This window comes from Pleurodeles waltl, chromosome 6 (assembly GCF_031143425.1).
Source record: "Pleurodeles waltl isolate 20211129_DDA chromosome 6, aPleWal1.hap1.20221129, whole genome shotgun sequence".
Lineage (NCBI taxonomy): Eukaryota > Metazoa > Chordata > Amphibia > Caudata > Salamandridae > Pleurodeles > Pleurodeles waltl.
In genome coordinates this window covers 1,378,688,069-1,378,714,591 of record NC_090445.1, presented here as the reverse complement: position 1 = coordinate 1,378,714,591, position 26,523 = coordinate 1,378,688,069, and the positions used below count along the sequence as shown (strand labels likewise).

The following is a 26,523-nucleotide window of genomic DNA, read 5'->3' as shown; positions in this document are numbered from 1 at the left end:
AAATAACGTAGAAGAATTATTGTGCACGTTTGAAAATGTGCCAACGAAGAGGGGCTACCAGCTTATACGAAGTTGTACTAAAATGACTAAAAATGCATAAAATATTGATAATGTGCAATAATAATGTAGTATGTCATATTAAGATTTATAACTTATGCTTTGCATTATATTGTAGCGCTAACTAAACAAAGTTGTGGCCTAGTTTTGCCAGGCCTCATGCAGAAGCCTAATTATTAGTGCAATGTAGAGAAGCCAACGTGACGAACTGACCATGATCCATTCGCTGTTAGAGTCTGCTTAGCTAGAATTTTTTGCAATGTACCGACGGACAGGAGATGAGTGAATCAAATCGCAATATATGTTTGTCTAGAGCAGACAAGATGTACTTTCCCAGGACTCGAACAAAAGAGACAATGACTGAAGAAGATGCAACATTTTGATACCTGAAGAGCCGGATGATTAGGACATCGTACAGTGGACCAATCAAAACATTGGGAACGGCGTAATCTTAGAATTTATAGATTCATAAAATAAGCATTATTGGTTAGGGTAATAACTGGTGATTGACTGGCCAATTAGGAATTAGGGGGGGATGGACTGGGTAAACTTAATAAAATGTCATGACAAAGGGCAAAAACTTCAGAACTGTTGGGGAGATGTTAGAGGCAGATGACCGGGGGAGACCTTGCCAAAATTGATGCAAGATTCTGTCACTGGGTTCATGTTCTTGAAAGCTTGATGCATTGCTGATCAATTGATGACCTGAAGACGAAGACTGACTTTGTTGCTGATCCATTCTGTGGATAGGTAGCTATGACAATGCAACTGTTAACTTTATGCCTTTCTTTCTAGGTACCAACTGCGCAGTTTAAATAGTTTTTCTTTTAGCTAGATGTTTTCTAAATTTGTGTTCTAAATTGTTTTCGCACAAAGTCCCACATGCAAATGCTAATCTGGGTTAGGTAAGGTTCCTTTGGGTGACGCTGACAGTGACAAATGACTGACGAACTGATTGCTGAACTCTGCTATTAATGTTGTTATATTTATCTTTGTTGGCCTATGCTGAAGCATTCGCGCATATGTTTTCTCAAGTTCTGATTAGACTATGTTATTGGTGGTCATTAATGTACTAATTCTGATCTGATTGAATAAAGTTTGAATTAACCATATGGATTAGAATTGTAACTAATGGGGAAATAAAACTTCTAAAACGTGTATTGAGTTGTGGTTATCCTTGCAATGCTGATATAATTGATTAATGGTTAATAATTATCTTCGTGGTTATTGATTGGGTATATTGATAACATTGGTCACTACATGGCTAGGATACACCATGTGATCCAAAAGGTTCATCAGCCTATACGCGTCCCCTTGTAAGTTTACTTACTAAAGGACCAGGCTCGCTAGCACTAGCTTTCCTGGCTGGCTGCCTGCCTGGGCCCCATGGACTCATTCATGCTTTGGCTGCCCAGTTCCTGATGCTGTGCGTGATCAGAGTGCTGTAATCTCAGTCCTGTCACGGGCTGCTCTGGCGTTCTTCGGCGCCATATTTTCATTGGTTGCACAGAGTCCTACAAAAGCCAGTTTTCAAACACCCAGCACCGCAAGCCTTCGGAGGGCGAGCCTCGAGGAATATCAGAAAATTACGTCATCGGCTAGGCACACCATCCGGGTCTCATCCCCCAGCTGTTAACGGTGTTTTGTCCTGCTGCTGAAAGTTACACCCAGGCTCTCTTCATCGACCTCAACTACGGGGTATAGGGTGACCAATTTTCTGTCTCTTCATCTCTGTATATATTACGCTCTCCCCCTTTTTCACACTGTTGTATTTCTACTGTCTGTGAACTCTAAGTCTACGCTCAGGAGCACTGTGCTGTTTCTGGCACGGTCATTCATGGTACGGGGTAGAATTGTGAAAACTTCCCCTTATGTCGGCTGTCAAATTCTGCATGGAGTGCGTAGGTTTGCTAGTTTTTTCCTCATGAAATGTGTCCAGCTATCTGTGAATGTTCCCTTAATACTCAAATGTGTAATTTAAACTAAACAACATAACCCTATTTTGGCCTCTACGTTTGTCAGCTGCCTATTTAATAATCGCACAGCATCCACAGATGTGTCCGTAAAATAGACCTTTGTCCTAAATTTTGACCCTTTCTCCTGAATTTTTTGTGTCACGGTCCAGAATTTGCTTTCTTGCCAGTTGGTCACCTTAGGCATCAGCCTGCCTTTCCACTCCTCCCCCTCCTCCAACCGCTATCCTCACAGCGCGAAGAGTACGGAGCTCGTCGGGGGAGAGCCAGTCCGCTGCAGCATTACTCGTTCGCCATCTTGCCTCCGCTCAGCCTCACTAACGGGTGTTGTCACCCCACCGTGCCTCACCTACGCAGCCGAAAAGTGTACATTGTTATCAGTACAGCTATAGGGACCGCCATATCACGAGAGTATAAATCATCTAAACTATGCAGCTACAATGTCCCTTGTCCTGGCCCATGTCCACTCTTTAACATTCAGTATTACATTCAACAAGTGTGCAGGAATATCCTGCTACTCGTTGGTACGTCATAGGGATTGTGAATGCTTCTACAGGTATTTGCAAAATACTAGTAATAGATCATCCCACTGGCGTAAGTGCCTGCCTCTCTGCCTCACTGCTCAATCACGTTTCGTCGTGTTTGTTGTAATGAGTGAGGAATGTGTGTGTGTGGTGGGGGGGGGGGGGGGGGGGGGTGTACAACAGTAACACTAATACCACATAGCGCAAACATGCAATGACATAATACAAATGAAGCCAATATATGACACTATACTGACAACTGATAAATAGCACATGCATAAGAACACTGTAATTAGTTTTCCATTACTGGGAAACTGTTAAGCCCTTGTCCTCCATTCACGGAGTAGCAGATCCGTAAAACACAAACGCGCACAAGAAGTGAAACCTTATGAAGAATTATGTATTCTATACGACTGATTCCCGAGAACCAAAAACTCTGCACTAAGTAAAAGAAAGATGGTCTCGAGTAGAATGCCGTTCCCAACACAAAGACAGACAGAATGTATTTAGAGTGCCATGGCGCCACCTATTGGTTTTGGGAAACGCAAAGTACCAAAAGGATTTGTGATTTACAAAAAATGCAACTTCTGAAAAAACAAAAACAGTCAAATGCAAATACAGAAAACGGAAGCCATTAATAAGAGGATAGTCAAGTGTGAATGAGTAGAGTATATATTTTTTAAAAGTATATATTTCAAATGTTAAAAGCAGCGAGTACGTTGTGTTAAACACAGACGCATATTCTTTTTCGGACGCCTTAACAAACAAGACAAAGTGTCATTTATGCGCTGATACGCAACTTCACGACTTTCACATCAATTGCTATGTACTAAAATACTATTAACTTAATTGTTGTAAGCCTCCCCTAATGGGTCAATCCAGTCTACTCCTCCATTCATTCATTCATTCATTCATTCCTTCCTTCATTCCCCTTCAGAATGTCTATGGGGTTTCTGAGTTCTCCGACACAGTCAGTAGATGGGAGACAGGCTATTGCTTGACACGGTGTTGTGACCTTGGTTTTAATAAAACTCAAAACATACCCTGGCTTTTGTCTTAGCCGTTCGTTGTGAACGCTTCGCAATAATAAGATATTCGAAATCTGACAATATGATTCAATCAATGTTTTAAACTTAATTGCAAGATAATGGCGGCACGTCTTTAATCATAGGATGATCTTATAATATCCGATAAATATAAATAAAAAATGGCCATTAAATATTGATGTCTCAAACAAGCATCCAGTGAGATGTCCTTTTCACAGAATGGATATAGCTCTTTCAAAGCGCCTAAAAGCACACAAAATAGGATTCAGAAAAAAAAAAAAAAAAAAAAAAAAAAAAAAAAAAAAAAAAAAACAGTAAATGGAACAAAATCAAGACATCAATTTTTGCAACAACCAGTAAGAATGAGCAATCCTTTGACAAAAGAAAATAGTAGATCCTAATAGGTTCGTGTCAGGAGCTATACCGTTTGCTACACGCCCTGACATCGAAATATAGGACCGAGCTGCAGGTGAGGGCCAATAACGAGGGAGAAGGCATTTAGCAACCTGTATAGCCAGATGCAAAAAGGCTATAAGGCTGTTCGAACATGCCACCCACTGAAGGTGAAATGTGCGAAACTAACAATGGAGAAACAGAAAGACCTACTGGAATGGTGGATCGGAAGGCCCATGCCACACACTGCTCGCCTTGAGCTAGGAATTATCTTCAACAGGGAGATCCCAAGATTCCAATTAAGGGGATAGTGTAGGGGTGGTGGGAGAGCATGCAGAAGCGGGACATTCTAGAGTTTAGCAGATAATATTAATACTTTTTTCAATCGGCATAATAGACATGGTCTTAAAAGAGAACAAGGAACTCGTTCTGGTGAGAACTGACAACATATTGCCTGTTGTTTCAGTGAACGCTATACATTTAATGCCTGTATTTCCTAGGCATGCGACCAACGAATGGAATCTTATTGTAGACTACATCTCCCAGGATGCACATTGTTCGTTATTAATGCCACACAGATGCCTCCTCCTGATTCTCAGCTATTTGTAGCATTTCTGGAGGTGTGGATTGGTAAAAATAAATTATAAAATCAGCAAATCCATATTCCAACAAAACGTGGGAATGAGAACTCCTCTGACAGAAGGACCTGGTTAAGGCGAGAGTTTAAAGGTGGTGGGACAGCAAGCTAGCAGCAAAAACAGCGAAAGGTTAATGGAGACAGAAAGGGGTGAAAATAGGCTGTCCTATATCAGAGGGAAAGGCTGCGAGAGGGAACATAAAGAGAAATAGGAAGTGAAAGATATGAGGCTCAAGAAACTGTATAATTAAAGGGGAAACGAAACCGATGCTGGACATGCAATGGAAGGCAACAGTAAGAGGGGAATAAGAAATATGGGCAGTTTCTGGGAGATGAAGAAGGCAATGAGCCGAGTTAAAGATCAGATAAAAAGGTGATAAGCAGGCGTGGAAAGGCCATAGGGAAGATGGTAAATAATATATGGAGACGATACGCCATTTAAATGTGGCCTTGCCAGTTCGGGCAAACAGTCCCGGCCTACCAAGATCTCTATACAGTTCTGTTCATTAGTCCCTCGTGGTGGGAGGCCAATACAGTTCTGAAATTGAATCCGTCCAAAACGGAACTTCATCAGACTTCAACCGGTAGATCTGTATTAGACTTGCATTAGTGGCACTCTGTAATGGGTCCCGGCTATTTGAGTCCAACATTCAGGCACTCAAATAGACGCACAATTATATTTGAAAATCCAGGCAGCTAATTTATCCTAGACTTGTTTATGGAAATTCAACTTCATCATCAACTGCCCGCAGAGATGTACAACACAAATTAAACACTTCTTAAACAATGGGCCATAGAATTAGCACCAAATCTTCAGCAACTCTCAGCGAAGTCCCTAGAAATAATACATTGGGTACAAGATGGAAGCTTCGTACACAAAACAAGTTTTCTGATAATGTTATATTTAGCTAATACATTTAGATCAATGCTTTGATGCTCCACAGAAACATAGGAGCAATGGCTTTGCAGATGCGCACTGATTGGGAGAAGCTAAGAGCACGAGCAAGTTGTAGACAACATTAAAAACTGCAACCACTAAAAAAACAATTTTGGCATTTTACACGAACAAGTGGCATAACTATTCATAGTATTATTTACACTTCCAAATGACCTAGGTAACTCATTCAGGTGCTACATCATTAGCACATCGCTTACGACTCTATGCCTCATTAAAAAAATATTTAAAAACAAATCCACATGATATTTACACATTTTGCATAATCCAAAAAATGCCACAACAGTTATCTTAGGCAACTTGAAGAAAGATATGCGTTGGAGTCTCACACACCGAACACTGGAGAACCACTGGCATCTCAGCATGGAAAAAGTCCAGACTGCAGAAGGTCGCTGCAACCCTTGCTTTTTATCGAGTCTCATTACTCTTTCTGAATTGTTCTCTGGCTTCTCAAGGAGGTCAATTAGAAAGCAAGTTTCAGTTGTTTTCAAAAGGTGTATAAAAAAAACCTCAACCACTTTTCATAGGTGACTGAAATTTAAGAAATCATTCGTGAATGAAAATGGAGGAAGTGGGCAGGGTGAGGACGACTCCAAGTTCTCACTGGAGGAAAGTGAACTCAATATTTATTTTGTCTTCCTTCATCCCCGCCCCCCTCCCACACCCTGCTTCCTTAACTCCCTCTACCCCAGTATCTACACCCCTTCCTCTTCAGAAGAATATAATTAGAACAGGATCCCTGGTTCCAAAGGTCTTATCCTAGATCTTGCTGACCGGATTTTGCTGCCATTCCTCACTTATGTCGAAGAGGAGTGAAGGGGAAGAGAGGAGGAAAAAAATCTTAGCTTTTCAGTGGACTGCCTAGGGAGGGCAGGGTCAGGAATAGTTAAGTAACCATAAGTGTCACCTTCATGCAGGAGGTTGGGTGGCGGGTGTGTAGGGGATGGGTGGAGAAGGGGCACTAACAACAGGTGTGGGGATGCAAGTCATTATGTGCATGTCTCATGGAGATCTGGAAGAGAACTCTTGCCGTGTAACTAGGAAGGTCCTAAGAGAATTAAACACTCCTTTAACCATATTGGTGCTGTAGTACCCAATTCGTCTTGGAGGTCTTCCCCATCTCCTCTCTGAGGGTTATTTTCGTGAACGGTGTCTGAGAAATCCAGCTCCTAAAACAGGACAATTGCACCTACCTTTTGATCGGGTGTACATGCAGGATACTCCCACACTTACTGTGGGTCATTTTTCACAACGAAGGCAAAGTCAGCAGCATCACTTCAATTAGGTTTCATCTGTTGGACGACTTAATCCCCATTAGAAAGGAGCCTCCCCTTTTAAGCAACTGAATAGGTTTGGAGAAGGGCAAACTAGAGGACGAGGATTTACATTAGGCTTTGTCTTCAGAGAACACATAATGTTCTCCCATTCACTAGAAATTTAACAATCTTCTAGCACTGCGTTTCTTGGTCCAGGGCTGAAACTGCCATGAAACCCAGAGTGGGTCTCTTAGGAGCAGATGACCAAAAGTAACAAATAATAGCCATTCTAAGTGGGAAAGCTTAGTGGGCCACAGATTCATCGTGCAACAATCCTGAATAAATCTTTAAATCAAGAGAAAGAGCCGTACATTGAAGACTCCCCCACTTAAAATGTTGTGAAGAGATTACAAGCTTTTTACCATTTACCCAATAGCAAAAGTAAACTGGCCAACGTTAAGTGAATCAGCTATTGAAGTAAATGAGTTTAGATATAGCTGCATTAATGTGGAACAGATTTCCAGACAGAAGAATTTTTCGCAAGCACACACGCTACTAAAGTTCCAATTTGGAGACTTTCTTTTAGTTAATTCGTATTTCCGTTGTGTTTTTGAGCTTCTAGAGTGCACCCACCTGCTATATCCAACTTTTCTCCAACAGAGCCTCTGAAAGCAGCTGCTGAATTGTGGTTTTAAAGATCTTCTCATAAAGGTTACGTTTTTCTAGTTCGAGCATACACTTTTCTGGTGCCAGATTGCTCAGCAAAAATGCGTTTGTTTCGATGACGGCCAGTGGACATAATTATGCATATGCTTGACTTCACTACAAAGATGGATGCCAAGAAGTATCTTGAGTAGTCAAAGGTACATCCTGAGGGTAGAATTCCACTTCAGAGTAAAGGAATACAGAACCCACAAGGAGAGAAAGTCGCACATCAAGCAGATGGAATTGTCTTGAACGTCTACCTGTGATGCAAGGGAACTGAGAGCTCATTCAGACAGCTACTGCCAAACAAATGAACAATAGCACAACAGGATGAGATGGGAAGCCAAGATCTTTCCAATGAGACCCACTTCAGCCATACTGGGCAATTTTGCATAAAGATCCGTTTGGTGGTAGACCATCTGCTATGAGAAAGAAATGATAGGGCATAACCTCAAAACATCCATACCTATTACATGAACGGGAGCCAGGGTTAGAGGTAGTGAATATCCAGCTTCTCAAAAAATGTAGATGACTATCAATGATAAAGTTATTCCTTAACGAGAAGAGAATTAGTAGCTGGTGAATTCATCGGTTGTGACACTGAACAAAACTCACTCTCCTCTTTATCTTGACAAGCCAGGCTTCCTTGCTCCTCTATCGGATTAAGATTTATGGGATGATTGCACAGGTGCAGTTCCTTCGAATTTCCTATTATTCATGGCATTCTCTAGGGTTATAAGAAAAACCTCCAGTGAGAAATCCTGCTTCCAGGTGGAAGGCTTTGCTGCCTACTTTAAAATCAATACACATAGAATTTGATTTAATATCTGTCTTCCATGAGAAAAGCAGTCACAAAGTGAAACCGATGTAGAATGCTTCAAAAACATATTACCCAGGCCTTCCAAACGGTGCCAGGCCTCTTTCTGTAACAAGAAAGGATTAAAAAAAAAAAAAAAAAAAAAAAGAGGACTTGAGGCTAGCATACTGGTTGTGATGCCCAATTAAATTATGTGGCAACTGGCATACAGGTCCTGCTCACAACTAAATTGGCATAACCTTGTTGAAGGCAGTGCAGCCTTCAACATTTTGGTTCAGCTTAAAAGATATTTAAATTGACAATAAAAGACAAGAGGCGTGTGCAAACACCTGCACACTACGATGGCCCATATTTGTACACATTCATTTAATGAGAGTTGTTCAGGTATGTTTAAAGCATGTGACTTATGGAGATGCTTACCCTAAGCACTAATTCTAGAGCTTGATACCTCATGGATAAGCATACTTTGGGAATCCACACTACTAAATATATGAAGATGTGAGCAACTGAGTAAAATATTTACAGGCTCCATCTGACTAGAATTATAATATATCACCAATTCCATCTGTGAACAGCTTGTTAAACCCCCCCCCCCCCCCCAAACAAAAAAAAACCCCACAAAAAAACCCACATGATCAAAAATGTCAAAAGGCACAACTGCTAGGTGGAGTAGGCTGTAATCGAGTTCTTTAACAAAACGGAATTGAAAAACATCAAGAACTATCTCTACCAGGCACATCCTTAATGTTCAAATAATTATAATCGGCTACCGGCTATATGATCAAAACTCTGATCTAAAAAAGAACGAAGATAGTGCAAAAATAAATTACCAGAATTTGTTTCCATTCATTTCAAGATGTCAGAAGCAGGATGGTGCAAATGCAGCAGTGCTCCTGGTCTGGGTGGGGAATCAAGAATGACACCAGACGTGAAGATGAGCCACACAGGTGTAATGTGGGTGCTGTTACAAGAGACAATGGGTTCACACTGCTGACCCAAAACACCACATAGCTAAAGTATAGATGGAGTCGTAAAGCAATTCCACAGAGAAGGGGAAACAATTGAATAGAGAAGGGGAAACTATTGAATAGAGATAGACGAGACACATACAAGGGATAGCTCCTTCTAGACAAATATTTAAATTAAATGTTGTTTAATCTAGGAACTTTAATGTTTCCTACCAAAATGCTTTTGAAAGTTTGGCGGATGATTTTTTAACATGGAACCATTAAGCAACATGTGCATTTACACCAAGCTAGTCAGTATTAAAGGTTTTCACAATTTAAAGTCAATCTCTTCATATTTTGAACATTAAAATGCAAAATCACGGATCTGAAAATGGCCTAGGTGCATGATATGGAAACAGTCATGAGTGACAGGTCGGTCACAAAAACATAGTGCCAAGAGTACAGAAAGGTCACAGAAATAGTGGCAGTACAACGTGAAAGGTCATTCTTGAGTAATACCGAATTTCCAAACTTTGGTAGAATCTATCTCTGCTGCTGAAGATGGTTATGTATTGAAAACGTAGTGGCAGCTTAGAACTACAAATCGCAAAAATATAATCTTGCACAGGGTATAGCGTTGTCAAGCGGTCAAAGAATCTTAACCACAATTTTAGGCCGGCACATTTCAACAAACATTAGCTTCAGCATGCTGAAAGTAGTGAAGCTGCTTCAGATTCCCATCAGTATTCTATACCAACCGAGTCATTTGACACTTTCTCCTTTTGTTGATTTCCCAGAGTTGGACCTGCCATGCAGTGTGTAAGGTCAGACAGGTATACTGTTGGCGCCAAGAGATTACAATTATGGCCACTTGGCACACATCCGTGATCTTGGTTGGATGCACGCCCAGCTTTGGGAAGTTCTGGGAGACCATCAGTACAAGCTTCAGGCCCTTATAGTTGTTTTGAATGATAGGTTATTGTAAATTCGTCAACCGAATAATCACAGCTGTCTGCAATGAACTGGAGGATTTCTTTAGAAGCCACGGTCAACACACTGGCTTTTCTGACAAAAAAGCACTTGTAGTAGTTTGTCAGAAGATAGGCAAACACGTTAGCATTCCAGATTATATATTTTCTCATATTTAACCCTATTGTTTAAATTGTTGCTAGCTTCGTTTTGGGCTTGAATAAGATGACATCTTTCCTATCCTATTTCAATCTTTCCTTTAATAACTTATGTCTGGCTCCCTTTCACACCAAGAGGGTAGGTCACGTAAACAGACCACACAGATTGAATACAGGAGGCGAGACATTCTTTTCTGGGCTGTCCAACAGTATTATTAAATTCTGAGTGTTTTCGATCCGTACCTAAAAAAAAGAAATCAATTATCACCTATGAAGGGTTTTCTGTGGGACGATAAACTGCATGCACTGTGCAGCCAACTCACAGCTTTCATCAGTATTCGGTATTTGAGTCTCTTATGCTAAAATGATGTGCTAGCCTTCGCAAAAGGTTTAAGCGCTGCACATACCTCCCTTGCAGACACTGAACCACTAGAATATGCTGCCAGAGCACCCCATGTTCTGGTGGGTTCGAGCAGGCATATCCAGTCTGTTTAGAGCTTCTCATGCAGAGATCCGACTGTTAAAGAGCAAGAAGAACGCTTTTACAGAACAGCATCATAGCTAACAAAATTCAATTCTTAAAGCTCCCAGACTTACCAGCTTGTCCCGATCTTCAATGGACTGTAGATACTGCTCCTTGCCTTGTTTGGACTCATCCTTCTTCTTCAGGTAAGGCTCGATTGACTTGTACTGGGCATAGAAATTACTCAAATCCTAAGAGAAAGCAGAAAAAGCAGTCTGCTGAACAAGTGCGGTTTCACATTATACACTTATGATGGTTATTGCTGTGGCTTTATCATCTACCCTACCTCTATAATAATTCACAAACTGCCTCCAATTCTCCTGCAGTGGTGGGTTCGTGCCTCTACAGCCTCATATTTTTCTCCACGAGATGTTATCATCTGGGTTTTAATTGCAAAGACCAGGTATTCCCCCGTGGTTGTATGGATTGGGATGCAGTTAGGATACATTTTCTTGAACCGGTAGGAAAATACTGCTTACCTGGCCATTTCTGCTTTTCACACATCATCTTCACTGTATATGACAATTGTGGATCCAATAAAAGTTATTATTACTTTTTTTTTTGTTGCTACTCCAGCAGAATACAAGCAGTGCTCTTCCACAGTCTGTCACCCAAAGTGCACCCCCATCGATATAGGGGGGAGTGTGGATTCATGGAACTGACCACGTGCATGTAACTAGGGAAATATTGTACTATTGGAGGGAACCGGAGGGTGGCAGAGGTTGTGAATGGGATGCTTTCTGTACTGGATGTAATGGCATAATAAAAAAAATATATATATATAAAAAAAAAAATAGGAGGGTGGCTGTTGTCCCCTCACCAACCTACGGAGAGACTGAAATATTTAACTGTTTGCCCCCAGACCCTCATTACGAGTGGCCCAGGAAATATGCCAGCTTTTTCGGCAACCAAAATCTGGGTGTTAAGTTACGAGATCCTGTGTGGTCCCCCAGAACTCGTAATTCCAATGGGTCAGTTAACTGCAGAATTAAGGGCCTGCTTTATTGATGCTGTAGGTGTAAGCAGGGGATGAGCTAAGCAATTAACAAAGGGAAAGTGATGTTAGTGTTTTATCAGTTAGGGTATACAACAGTATCCAATATTCTTCGATCCTGACTCCGGTTCTTAACTGGATTTCTCTGAAAGAGCCTTTCTTTAAAACACAACACCTGCGCAGTGCGGAGTTTAGTTGAAAGTCAGTCTCAACTATTCAGCTGTCAACTGTTTCCTATAAACGTCTTGTGAGAAGGTTCAGCTCTCAAATTTGTTTTAAAGTACTCGACAGTCTATGCCGGAAGAAACGTACTCCTGAAAGGGGAGGGTTCTGGTTGGAGCATAGAGTGGTGCAAATTTCAAGTTAAGTATTTTGGGCCTTTGTCCCAGTGTTCTTTATGTTCAGTGGCTAAGACTAAATGTAATCCTAGCTTCGAATGGTAGCCAACAGCTTGATGGGTGGATTTTATATGGCCCCGCTCAGGGAGTTTGTCACAGTCTGAAGGCTTTGCCGCTTGGTGATGGGTTTCTAGGGTAGACCACAATAGGTACTATAAAAGCGAAGACATTTCATGATACTGAATATAATCAGCGAATTTCAGTGGTTGCTATGCAGAAGTTGGACGATTTTTCGAGGTAGCAGAAACTTCAGATTCACATGTTTGCCACTGTGTTAACAACAGAGCTTGGCATTGAAGAGTATTCGCTACATCGGGGAGGCTCAAGTATGGTTATCAGGAAATTGGGGGGGTGGAGTGGGGGGAGATAAGAGGGGCTGTCAAACAGCACTGAGTGGGGCTCAGAATCTTAAATTACTGGAAACTCTGTTTTGGCTCTGTTCATATGATGGAAACTCTTCTTCATCCAGTGGAAGACATACGCCAGCATACGGTAACCTTGGCTGCATTAGAGGTATCCAAGAAGAGGTTCTGTACGTCATCAGTGTACACTTAGAACAGTGGTTCCCAAACTTTTTCGATCCCCGGCTCCTTTGACCTATTGGCCGAGTTGGCCACGGCTCCCCATTATGTTACTTTTTTTTGGCGGGTGGGGGAACGTAATCCCAGCCTGTACCTACACTATTTACAGTTTGACTTCTTTATTCTCTCGTTCAGGTTCCTGAAAACCATTTATTTTAAACTATTTCTTTTCTTTTGTCATAGGGATATTATTAATGGTACTCTGGCGCCCTCCGCTGGTCACAGTAATTAATGCAGGGGGTTTTGTTTCCAAAACCACGGTGAAAAGCTACCGATTAAAAGCACATCCGAGTGGTTTCCAGACTGTGTGCGGCGCCCCTGGCTAATTTTGACGGCGCACCAAGGAGCCGCGGCGCACAGTTTGGGAACCACTGACTTAGAAGTTCACCTAAAGGTCTCTGTAGATGTCAAATTGTAATAAGATGCAGAACCTGTGGATGCCTTGAAGACCCGATCAGAGTTTTTTTGCTTGCTGCTGCTGGGTAATGATGGATCTAATGTAGAGAGGGTCTTGGAATCCCCAACCCAGGGTCGACTCAGCCCTGGCAACAGTATTCTACAGTTAGTATCACACTCAGCAGATGGGCCAAGGATAATACACGCTGATCTTTCGTCATCACCCACTGAGAAAAGCAGCATTTCTCTACTGAAGGTTAGTGCCGTTTCGATACACCTTTCAGGTTGGAATCAAGTCACATGGTTACGAGGACGGCGCTTTAGTTCCAAATACACCCCCTTCCAATGATGTTGCTGGAAAAAGGGAGGCAGGAGACATGTTGGCAAATCAACATTGAGCAGATTATTTTTAGAAAGGGGTGATAAAGGCATGTTCGGAGGGCTAGGAACGTCTCATGGGAACAACTGTTTACAGCATACAACTGAACAATGGTAGGGAGGTGCATGCATTTATCTTGCAGTCCGTTCCTAGAACTTTAGAAGTTTCCAAAGCTTTGAATGAGGTAAAACAGATTGTAATGGAAGGGCCGCAATGGGAGGGAAGAGAGAAACTTATTGGGTGTTGATGACGGAGTTGTGTAATTTAGCAATTTTAGACTTTAGGAACATAAGGAGGACTACAGTGCTATAGCTGAGCTCTATAGGGATTGCTACTTTCTTTCCTGTACATCTCCACTGAATAATTCATTATGTATAGTCCGTAGCAGGTTTCACTCTTTGCAGTCTTACACTGATGTCATTGTTGTTCCAAGTACGTTGGTACCTTGCAAATAAGGAACCATTTACAAAGATTACAAGATTTAGCAATAGTCTACCTCTTCAATCCTACACTCAAAGAGGGAAAGAGAAATGGGTTATGGACAAGTTACTGAGCAGAGGAGGTGGCGTTGCCACATTCTCAGCAAAAAGAAAAGACACGATACCTTTACCAATAAACTACCAGTCACAGATTTCAAATCAAGGAAGCCCTCAAACAGTTCCTCAACCAAGGCTTTCTGACTTTGCACTTTAGTATACTAGAAAGTTTATTCTGGAGATGTGGCAAGTTTTGGATGATAGACATGAACTATGCTGGAAGCATTTGGTAAGACTAGTAGGTGGATAAGGACTTCTAATCTGGTGAGGACAGTAGCTCTGAAACTTCTCCATACGGGTCGTGGGAGATATCCTATTCTTTCTTTGTGAATGGCTCACAATAGTCCTGCAAATCCACCTTGACTTTTTTTTTGGGCCAGTAACGAAACAGACCACACCTCCAGTGAACCAGTCTTGATTCCCAAACAGACCGATAGAAGGAAAGGGGTTTGCTGGGGGAATCAACTTTACTTACAGGCACAAGGTCTTTCACGACATACATGTGTGGCAGCGGGTAGATCTTGGCCACCTTAGAGAGATTAGTGTCAATTTTCACTGTGCAGGCCAGCGTATTACCCCCATTGATGTTCATAGCACAAGAGCCACAAATCCCTGCAAGAAAAAAAGTAAACAAAGAATAACACAGAATTTATACAACATACAAAAGTGAAGTCAATTACACAGAACTCGTTGCCAGTCCCTACAGTGTTTGAGGCCCATACCCCCAGGGAGAGCTCAAGGTTACCCCCCACTGTAAACCTACATGCAACCTTGCAGGCCACCCCCACCATCCACACGGAGCTCAACTCCACCCGGGAGCCCACACACACACTCGTCTCTAACCAGATCAAAAAGGCAGCCTTGTACATGGCAGGCAGTCCTGGAACCATTAAAAAAGTGCAGTTCAATTAAGACCTTTCACAGACTGAGACAGAAAATAGAATAGGAAGCTTCTTACCTTCTCTGCAGGATCTGCGGAAAGTGAGGGTAGAATCCATCTCATTTTTTATTTTGATGAGAGCGTCAAGTACCATTGGGCCACATCTACAAAGGGAAACAGCCCATCATCATAACGATGAAACAGTTGCACAATGAAGAAAGATTTGCTGCGGGGACCTTTTTGTGTAAAGCAGTTCAGAGTCTTTCCTCTTACTCAGATTGAGAACATGGGTAACAGGATTAGGCAAAAGGAGCAGTTGCTACTGGTTGTGCTACAATGCTGCTACATAGAAGTCTGAAAGCTATATACATAAGCAAGTTGCTCTCAGAATACATCAGAAGACTTCAAATATTCGGTTAGTGAGAAGGAGAAGTGAGGAAAACATAGAATTTCTCTTGACTGTCATGCACAGGAGCGACCGTTTCTATTTATGTCTTATTTAGGATGCACCACTGATGTAATACCCAAGATTCACAAAGAACACTAATTCAAAGACCGAAACATGTCAGAAGAACCAAAGGAGTTCAGGGCATGCAAGTGTAAAGTTAAGTTAGCCTTCAACACAAAGCTGACAGCAAAATCAAACTCTTCTGTGGTCCACACAACTAGCATGGCCTTCTTCCTGGGAGGTGATTGAAGGAGGAAAGAATAAGGTCCTTATGATAAATCCAAATGGACTCTCCAACCCCCTCTGCCTTCAACCAACCATAGTTGAATGTTGTATTCCTGTTTGCAGTCCCAAAGTGACACGTCAAACCTTTACACAATTGTATATTAATCAAAAATGGGTGCTGAAAGTCAGTTTCAGTGCTTTGGCAGAGCTGTGTGTAGCATATGGTACTGGAAATGTAGAGTATTTTGCGTGCAAGGTTAGCTGTAGATTAGCAGAAATGTGTGAAGGTTCCATCCCTGGAAACGTGAGAGAATGCTGTAGAGCTTTTGGTTCAGGGGCACCAGTAATGTTGTGTTTGTTCCACAACTCTATCTACATAATGTACCCACTGCTAATACTACGATAGGACTACTTTGTACAATTAGCTCTTTACTGGAAAACATCTCAGTAGTGGAAAATAAATGGGTATTAGGGGTGAAAATAAATCTGAAGGTATAAGAAAACATCTAAAGACAAACCTTTCTTTTATTAATAAAAGGTCTAACATCACCAGCTATTTTAATGCAGTTTTAACCATATTAACAATGTAACCAACACTCCAATCAGTTTCAAAACATTAGTATTATGATTCAATGCACAGAAATCAAATGTCCATGATGAAGAAGTGGATCTATAGCTCGTGATGCAGCCCCATAGGTTATGGACAAGTGCAGTGGGCATATGTTTCTGACAAGAGGTCTCTGATCCTTGCTACTTCTATCCCACCTTCTGCCTCTCACTCACGTGTTCAAGTCCACCTCAAAGGTCTGCATGCGAGGTTTATCACCAGGCTTGTCCGGGTCCCATCTGTATACTGCAAACTTCTTAATGCGCTGAGTGCTCTGGGTGTCTGGGGAAGGGGCGGCAGCAGTTTGTGCTCCACGGCAAGCCTATGACAATACAAAACAATGCTAAGAGGCATTTTCTTCAGGGCCTGTGACATCCAACAGTTCTTGACAAGTAACTTTATTTTGCAGTAATCTACCGCTTGTGTCTCAGTCAGAATAGGGTGGGAGTGCTTCCTTAGCCATACATAATATTTCTGTCCTGTCTCCTGCCCATACTAAAGGTTACTAAGCTCTACACAAATTGCAAACAGATACATCACCCACCCTCTGACCACACCAATTCCCATATCCCAGCGACATAACACACCTTTAAAAATAAAAAAATAAAAAAGTATTGGAAAAACAATAAGTTTCACCTGCGTGAGAGCTCTTGGCTTTGTCGATGTCTTTAAGCCATGCTGTACAGCAGCATGGCTGAAAGTGAAGTTAGAAATAAGGCACTACATCATGGACAGCCCTGGCTGTGTCAGAGCTTTTTTTCCTGTGGCGGATGAGGGAAAGAGGTAACAGGAGCATGGTGGTGTAAGGGGATGAAGCAAATAAAGAAAAGAGTTCCTAAACACAGTGCAAGAAATGTATAGACAGCAGATACAGGTGCATTATGTGGTGTAATCAAGGTAAGGATTGAGGAGAGCCTAACCTAAATCGAGGCTCAAAAAAATCATAAAAATGTTGCTAGACCTGCAGGTCGAGTAACTTAAATAATCTACTCGACCCAACTGTAATGTCTGACCTATAAACGGGTCTGAAATTGTGTGATCCTAGGAAAATAGTTTAAAGTCTGGCCTTTTTCTTCATTCTCTCATATGATTGCACCTTTAAATATTTGAGATCAGCATTTCTGCAGTACAAAAAAAACCTCTTTTGTTTAAGTAGACTAAAGTTTGCTGCATGTATCAAAAGAATCTAGCCCACATACCCATGACATGTAGCCCACTTAACCTAGGACTTCTTTTAGTTTACTAACAACATTGCCATCAGGGCAGGAGTGTTTCTCAGTTTGTTTAAACACTCAATTTTAATAAATATATTACTAAACCATGATGTGGTAACACATTGTCATCTAAACACAGTAACTTTCCCAAAAAAAAAACACCACAAACTTGTATGTAGTGTATTAATCTTTAAAAATTGGGTTTCAGAAAACATATCCTTTGCACAACAACACAAAGTATTCTGATTTGTTTTCATCCTCAGGGATGTGGAATTCCTATCGCCCGGGACATCTTGTTTGGGGTCAAGGGCAACAAGTTTTTATGTTTACTTTGTCCTTGGGACAAGTAGGCCCAACCCCCTGCAGCACAAACCCTTTGGCTGCCTGTTTACAGAGAGTTGAACTCTCTGCAGTTGAGGTAATGTGTTTCCAAAAGATAATGCTGTTCGAACTTGTATTTATGGTTCATTATTTGAAAGCCTACATTATTAGGGTGCGTGCTGTAAATAAATGTTTTAAGGTCACACTTCACTACTGACGTTGGTTCCAGTACAAAAAAAACAAAAACGTGTACACACATGTTTGAAAAGTTTAGGCTAAGAGGCTAAGTATAATGCTCCCAGAATGCTCTCTGATTATAAGCAAATGAAGTGTCATTTAGTAAAATGTGTTGATGCATGCTAGTATTTCCCAAAAATATTTCTAATGGAAACCACTGCCTGCTCTGAAAAAATGAAACGAAAACGTTTCATTTTTCGTTTTTGTTATGCATCTCGTTTTCCTTTAAGGAAAACGGGCTGCATTACAAAAAAAAACAAAAAAAACTGCTTTATTGAAAAGCAGTCACAGACATGGTGGTCTGCTGTCTCCAGCAGGCCACCATTCGTGAGGGGGTCGCAAATTGCGACCCACCTCATGATTATTCATGATGTGGACATTTGCGAAGCCCTTGCGAATCACAGATGGTGTCAAGGACACCATCCTACATTCGGATTTGCGACTCGCAATTTGCAGGTCACAAAACTGAACCTACCTACTTGTGGCCCCAAATTCTTAAAGAAAGTCACAAAAGTGCACCCATGGTATATGTCGTACCCCTATAAAATATTTGTGAACTGTATTTTAGCGTGGGTAAATACGATGTGTAGATTTGCTCATGTGAAAATCTATTGAGCATTTGCAAGTTCATTTTCCCTCCAGCCACTCTCTTCCCAACCCTGGAAGAAGTTCTAATTCTGCCATTGTCAGGAGTAAATGTCCAACCTTTCTTATTATGGGAAAATATTAGAGAGAAGCTGGTAAAAATCTTTAAAACATGCAGGTTAGTAGGTTTGCAGACTCAAAGGCATTCCAGCCCTGGAACTATTGCTTACTGCTTCCTCCAGCCCCAGTATGCAGATCTGCAGAAAGGTGGCAAAATAAGGAATTTGCTACAGTAGGGATTGAAACTCCAAGTATTCAAGCCCTACTATGGTAGTAGCCCTGGCATAATCAGAGAGGCTATTAATTGCTGCCATAATTTGTCGCCACACTACATGGCACCAAAGGGACAAGTAGATCTTTTTACAGGACAAGTAGATTTGAGAAGCAACCTGTCCCCTGGACAAGTAGATATTTTAATAAATTCCACACCCCTGCATCCTATAAAAATATTTTTTTTCCATCACACAGAAATATAAAAAAGAGCTTTCACAACTAATGAAATATATTTTGAAATGTTTGCACAGTTAACTTAATCATTTAAATGTTGTGTGTTAGGAAAAATCTGACACCCTATATCCTTTTATTTTACATTCTAAGCAGCAGGGCACACAGTTCACCTTACAAAGTCCTGGAACTCTGCAGTCAGAAGGAAAATTAATTGTAAGAAAAACGGACTTTTGACCTCTGTCTGAACACTGAGAAAATGGTCTTGTATTGCCCCTCCACTTTTCAACTGAACAGAACAACTGGCCAGAAAGGTCAAGTAAGTATTAAAAATAGCTCGACCAGATTAAATAAAACTCGCCAAGCCAATGGGAGTGGGGGAGTGGATATATTGAGCCCTGCCTAAATGGTGTGTAACGGTAAACCAAACAGGCTCACAATGTAAACACACTGTCTAATTAGCAGCCAGCCTTCCCTCCAGGATGGAGTGAAGCTGCCACAGCGTGAAGTGCACGCCTTTAGAGCATGTTTCTGGTGAGGATCCCATGTCCAGATGTGCTCAGACATGGACAGCTGATGAACCAACCACATCCTCAAGGCCTGTTGCAGAAACCAGAATTTGCTGATGTAACCAGCAGTGTTATAATTTTGTCTGAACAACTCAAATTTCCAGTGGCCTGTTATAAGCCGAGATACCAAGTTGCCCTTGAAAAAAAAAAATCGTGGTTTGGTTAAATAAAGCTGGAGTTCGTGATGTAGTGAAAAATGAATCACAAATTGTCCTAGGATGTAGCAAGCAACAGAGGTCACTGCTTTAGAGGCTGTGTTCACAACGCGATGGGTGTACCACTCTAACTTCAGAACAGGAAGTTTAACAGAAACATATACTGAAAAAATTCCCGATCTCTTCACATAAATAAGACCTAAATAGAAACGGTTGCTCCTGAGCATGACAGTCTTTAGAAAAACTAAAGTTAAGAAATGTCAACACAATTGGCTAAAAGTTAACAAGCATTTGCAATGCAATAGTTCTCACGTTAAAGTTAGAGCTATTGCCATTGTAAATTCACAACTGGACTCTTCTTGCCACATAAATTGGTCAACCCTGCCTCTTAATTTGGTATTTTCCCGCCCTATAATTCCAGTGGCACCGCATATAACTAAAGCACTTCCATTTACCTTCTTCCTCTGTCTGCAGCACAAAAATGAAAATGTTGCCATTTAGCATCCTAATTTAAATCTGCCATGCTAATTCCAATAGAATACCACTTTCACCACCCCACCATCAGAGTTGCTGGATGGCTAACAATACCCCAGCAAAAGAGGAGAAATGAACTAGAAAGGTCACCCAAACACACCAAGAACGTTCAAGCATTCATAGTATAATGAGGTTAAGTTGGCCTGAATTATGGTCAGAATTGTAATAAGGCGAGATTATTAATTAAACATATACAATTATTATATACACCTTTATCAGAAATAAACCTTTGGTATGAGACTAATGCTCATAACAGCCCATAGAGGGCACCACAACAAACACATCATTTGTAAGAACCATGGTCATGAACTATACTGTTAGCCCCTGGAGGGGATAACACCATAAAAAAAAACTTGAGAAAGTAATGCAGTGTAACCATATACTTAACCCCTAGTGGGTATTTTTAGGGCTAGCAGGCCTACTGCAATTATATTACAAACAAGGCCTTTAAAAACAAAACTTCTCCCAGCTGTAAAACAAAAGTTCTAGCCATGAGAAAGCTTAAAAGACACTGAATGGTGGGAGGGGTTATTTTTTTTGGGTTCCCACTAACCTAGTGTGGGAACACAGAGATGATGTAGACCGAAAGTGTTTTGAAGGTGGCCCCACTGTCCTAGGCTTAGTTATGACCACAAATGATTTGTAGAAGTGATGCCCTGCAAAGCATTATGGGGCGAGTTTTCGTGCCACAAATATTATAGTGTGTTGACTACAATGCTCAGAACAGCCCCTGGAGGACACCACAATAAAAATAGCATTTGGGAGAAACATGGTCATGCAACCATAAAGTCACCCTTAGAGAGCATAACCCATGGAAAAAAAAAGAGTGGGGGAAAAGTAATGCATTGTAACTATTAATTTAGCCCCTAAAGCGCATTGTGCATTACACATCTTCAAGGCTAGCAGAACTATTGCAATGATATTACAAACAAGGCCCATAAAAGTTAACTTCTTGAAGCTGTGAAACAAAAGTTCCTGCCATGAGAGAGCGTAAATAATGAATGGTGGTAGAGGTTACTATTTTGGAGGTCCCAATAACAGTGTGGAGACCCAGATGTAGATAGAAAGAGCACATTGTGGTCAATGTTTTAAAGGAGGTCCCATTGTCCTAGGACCACCACAGGATGAGATATGAGCAAAAATGTTTTGTAAAAGTAAAGCCCTGCAAAGCATTATGGAACAAGTTTCCGTGCTACAAATATTTTAATATGTCGATATGACCGTAATGCTTAGAACACCACCTATGGGACACCATACTGCAAATAGCACTTGTAAGAAATGTGGTCATGTAACTATATAGTTAGTGCCTAGATGGCATTACCACACAAAAAGAAAATGTCAAATAATGCAGGGTAATCATATTTAGCCACTAGAGGGCATAGTGCATTACATATTTTCAGAAGCAACAGGGCTATAGCAATGATATTACAATTAACACCCTTAAAAACACAAGCTATTACCAGCTGTAAAACAAAAGTTCCAGCCACGAGAGAGCTTAAACAGACACTGAATAGTCGGAGGGGATATTATTTTGGGGTCCCCACTAACCTAGTGTGTGGATCCAAATATGATACGGGCAGAAAAAGCACATTGTCGTGGAGGTTCTGGTGGTGGTCCCATTGTCCCAGGACCACCACAGGCTGAGTTATGAGCAAAAATGTTTTACAAAAGTAATGCCCTAAAAAGCATTATGAGGCAAGTTTCTCAGTGCAGTGAATATTGTAGTAACAGCTCTCCCGCAGTGCCAGGTGAGCCCCTTTCATTTTGATGATTTCTGTTTTACGTTAAGCATTTACCCATTTCAAGTGTTTTAATGGTGTTGTATAGCTGTTGTAGCCATGTTTTAGACACGTTGTTTTAGCCTACTAGGCCTGCAGTTGTGCACTTTTAAACCAGTTACATTTTATTCAGTGTTGCTTTATTTTTCTAGCAGGAGTCATATTTGCGGTGCTGTTTTATTTGATCTCATTGTACTTTCACCTAGGAAAGCATCACGTTCTTAGCAGGACATTTATTTCACTTTATGCTTTCTCCAAGGCTACAGTCAGATAGGGTTGCCGACAAACTTGGTAAGCTGCATCTCCAGTATTCACAGAAAACACACACTCATCCGTGGGGACTATTTCTTAGAATGTCAGCTGTTTTTTTATAAAATACCCCTTTGTCCTAGGCATATTATTGGGAGATTCCAGCCATATGACCACAACTGTATGCGGATTGCTTTGCTGCAGCTACCTGTTTAGACGGCCGGACCCCCTGATCCACATTGGGATGTTTCTATCTAGACTACAGGCTTCTTCCTCCAGCGATGGGGGGTGAACCTGAAGGGCAGATTAGGATTATTACGTTGTGCTCAAATATAGTATAGGTAGGAGAAATATATATCACAACTAGTGACAGTATGGTAGGCACGTTCTTGTGTTTTACTCGGTTAGTCACCTGCTTGTTTTTATTGTGTATATCCTAGTTATTGTTTTTGCAATACATGCCTTTTTATCTAAGATGCAGTTATTTCAATAAATCCTTATTGAACTATATTCTTCCTCTATTGCCTTTGCCTGTATGAGACCTTTTGGTAACTGAGAGAAAGGGATGGGATCTGATCAACTACGATTCCACTGAGGAGTCTTTCTGGTCATGCGCCCGGTTGCCACAATCATCTCGGCCAGAGATGAGGCGCTGCTAGTTAGCTGGAGAACTCGATTAGGTCTACAGGTGTCACGTGGTGTGGAATCATACTTAGTAACCACAATCCATGTGATACTATCTCCCAAATCCAGTCGAGTCATTAGCATAATGAGAACCTACGCGACAAGGGGAAAGCCTTAAGGAATGACTGACTAGATAACTGTGAACAATGTGACCAGCGCTCCAATACCGCTGATCGAGTTCACGCTGTGAGTGCCATGGCCGCCATGAAGAACGAAGGGGCAAGATTAAAAAATTGCTGAGTATATTGGCACGTGTGCAATATTCCATGTAACAGGGGAGGTCTGCAAGGCGTGACAAAAAACAGACTGAAAACAGGATAAATGTAAAGCATTTATGAATTAAATTAAGTGATTTTTGAAAGACAAGTCCAAGAACAAATGAAAGTGATGGGTGTGACATGGTCAAAGCAGTTGCACGCACGACCTTAAAAAAAAACAACAAAAAATGTCCGGCAGGGTCTGGGGTTTTAGGGGGGGGATGCACAGAGCCATTTCTGCAGTGTGTTGGTGTGTGTGGTGAATCTGAATTGCAGAGTTGATAATGATAACCATCTGGAATCCCGAGACCCAGGATCAGAGCTGAGTATGCAGCAATACACATAATAAGAAATAAGCATTTGCAATGCAATAGGTCTTGTATATGCGAGAGTTAGAGCTATTGAAGTTGGTAATACCTAATGAACATTTTTGGTCGGTTTCTGCCATACAATTCCAGTGGCCCTGCAGATAACTCAAGAATTTCCATTTACATTCTTCCTCTATTTGCGCAACATAAAAATGTCTAATACTGAAGTAATACTGTCACAAAATGTCATGCATAATAACGCATAATTTTCCTTTTTATGCTGCATAATTTACTCAACCCTGCCACATAACTCCAGTGGCCCCGAATATAAGTTTAGAGATCAACCTACTAAGTAGTGTGCAGTTGTATGGCAGATCTTGAGAAGCAAAAACTGGGACATTTTGCAAGAACAGAAGTACTACAATTTTACATCAATAGAGCCGCGTGGAATGAGGCTCTCATCGACATAGGAACACAGAAGAGGCACTATGAAAATAAATAAAATGTATTTTTTTAAACCAGCGTAATACCTGTTAATTAAATTTCTTACTTTTAACAGCTGCTAACTAGCACAGCTTTAGAACACCTGAAAAAGCGCTTTTTCAGTCACCACCTCCAAATACAGTGGCAGAAGCCAAATCTGCTGGGACACCTGGCGAAAAACCAGGACTGTCCCAGCAAATCCAGGACACCTGGTCACCCTACATTGTTGGGTTGGTTGGTGTTTTGTTGTGTTAGCTGCAGTCGCAAAAGTATACTGTTAGCTCAAGCCTTTTTGTTTTGAGGCTTTTGGGTAAAGAGAAAATGCCTCAAGGTTTGGCTGATGGGACAGAGGAATGTTGTGGGCTCCTGAAGGGAACTGCTGTGCGGATGTATTGGTTGCACCACTTCCAGAACAGCTCTTTGCGTTAATAAGTGATTTGTGTAAAATATATTATCATAAAATTGCCATTTTTATACAAATGTCGCAAAGTGAAAAACCTTACAATTTTGCAAACTGTTTGAAGGGAAGTTACAAAGTTTTGCATAGTCCTTTGTGTAAGTTTGAAGAAAAAAAAAAAACATTTTTAAATTTACACACGCCTTTGATCAATGTCTCTCCATGGATAGTAGGCGCTATATAAGAAGAAAATTATTCCTTGTAACAAAAAGTTACAGCCAGTATTTCCTCAGCTACTTTGTCCCTGCACGGGCAAAAAAGTTAGCTGCAAGGCACCCTTAAGCTGTGGAGAGGAAGCAAGCAGCACACTGGAGTTAGGTGTGCTGAGAAAATATTACTGCATTATCAGAGGGTTATTTACTTGAGCTGTCACACGGAGTTATATTTTCAGGATGCACATCACCAACACGTGGTTAGGGTAGTCCCCACAGACCTATAAAGTGTCTGCTGCTTTGCAGATACCAATGTGCACATCTGTAAGCATTACTCATTTGCCTCTGTTATATCTATACATAAATGACAACAGCCTGGTTCTTAGCTTGAAACTGTGCTTTAAATTAAAAGTTTCATTAGAACCCAATTCAATGATACTTTATATATCAACCTCAGAAGGATACAGGACTCTGTCAGCCCTGCTTGAGATTTTACACGCGGATCGCTATTGGTATAAAGATATCAACAGGGAGCGCTAAACCTGCTGAGCGACCTTACTGATAAAGTGTAACAAGCACCACAGAAGGAATGCACCTGATCAGCCTTGCAGACTTATCTTGCAATGCCTGGAAAGTGAGCATGACAGAACAAAATAAAGTTGCCCTGCCGCCATCATTAAAGATGAAGCGCGGCAGACATGAAACTGACGCGGCGCTGATGTTAACGTAACAATGGGGCGTGTGCAGAAAATAATTATTAATAATTTTTTTTAAAGTCAGCAACATGGGCGGAGGGTGTCCACGATTGAAGATAAAGCAAGGCGGCCATGAAGTGGGCGCGGCATTGATAACGTAACAACGAGGAGGGAGTAGAAAATAACAATTAATAATATTTTTTCAAAAATGTCAGTTACATGGGAGGAGGTGCAAGTGACAAATGCTGCAATAAAATGCAAGTAGCTATCAGATAAAGAAACAAAGTGGAATTATACAGTAGTTTGTCCATGCTCTGAAAGACAAAAAGGAGGGATTAAGAGGCAGAACTGACCACTAGCGAGCAAGGATTTTTAAGGACACTGCCACCAACAAATAAAATCACTTTAAGCCATAACAACAAGAGGCTGTAAAAATATGCTCAACCTAACAAAGCAGACAAACTGGGAAAAACTGAACACAAAGGGTGGTGATAGAAGGACAGAGTAGAGATTAACAGATGGGCAAAGGGATAAAAGTGAAAAGAAACAACAGGGATCGAGAAGATAGGCTGAAAACAAAAATACTTCTATGGAGCGCCTGAAGGCCATTAAAAAACATATCTCCAAATAGGGGAGCAGTGGAAGGAGACAAGTACTTAGTCCGTGCACTAGAGAAGGGCCAAGCACAAGAAGAGGACATGAAGCCCGCATGCCATGACAAACGTAAACAAAGGAAATGAGAACGACACTGAAGCCTACCAATGGTAAGTTATGGGGTGGGGGCTGTAAGCCTACTGATTAAAAACAATATATTGTGATGAGACAGCACAAGTGCTGGCTAGCAGAGACCATAAAAAAGAAATCAGACCAGGCCTGCATCAGGGTAGGATGGTGAGCCAGGAGCATACCAAATTCCAATCTCACAAATTCACCTAAA

General features: G+C 41.2%; 1 protein-coding gene across 1 annotated transcript in view; it reads right to left on the bottom strand.

Moving 5' to 3' along the window:
• The window catches only part of SDHB (succinate dehydrogenase complex iron sulfur subunit B), a 95,086-nt gene that overhangs the window by 33,442 nt on the left and 35,121 nt on the right, over positions 1-26,523 (bottom strand). The window contains exons 3-6 of the mRNA XM_069240689.1: positions 16,581-16,726; positions 15,203-15,288; positions 14,720-14,856; positions 11,035-11,151 (exon numbers count right to left, since the gene is read on the bottom strand). Coding sequence (XP_069096790.1) covers positions 11,035-11,151; positions 14,720-14,856; positions 15,203-15,288; positions 16,581-16,726 — 486 coding nt within the window. The remainder of the gene's footprint in view (positions 1-11,034; positions 11,152-14,719; positions 14,857-15,202; positions 15,289-16,580; positions 16,727-26,523) is intronic.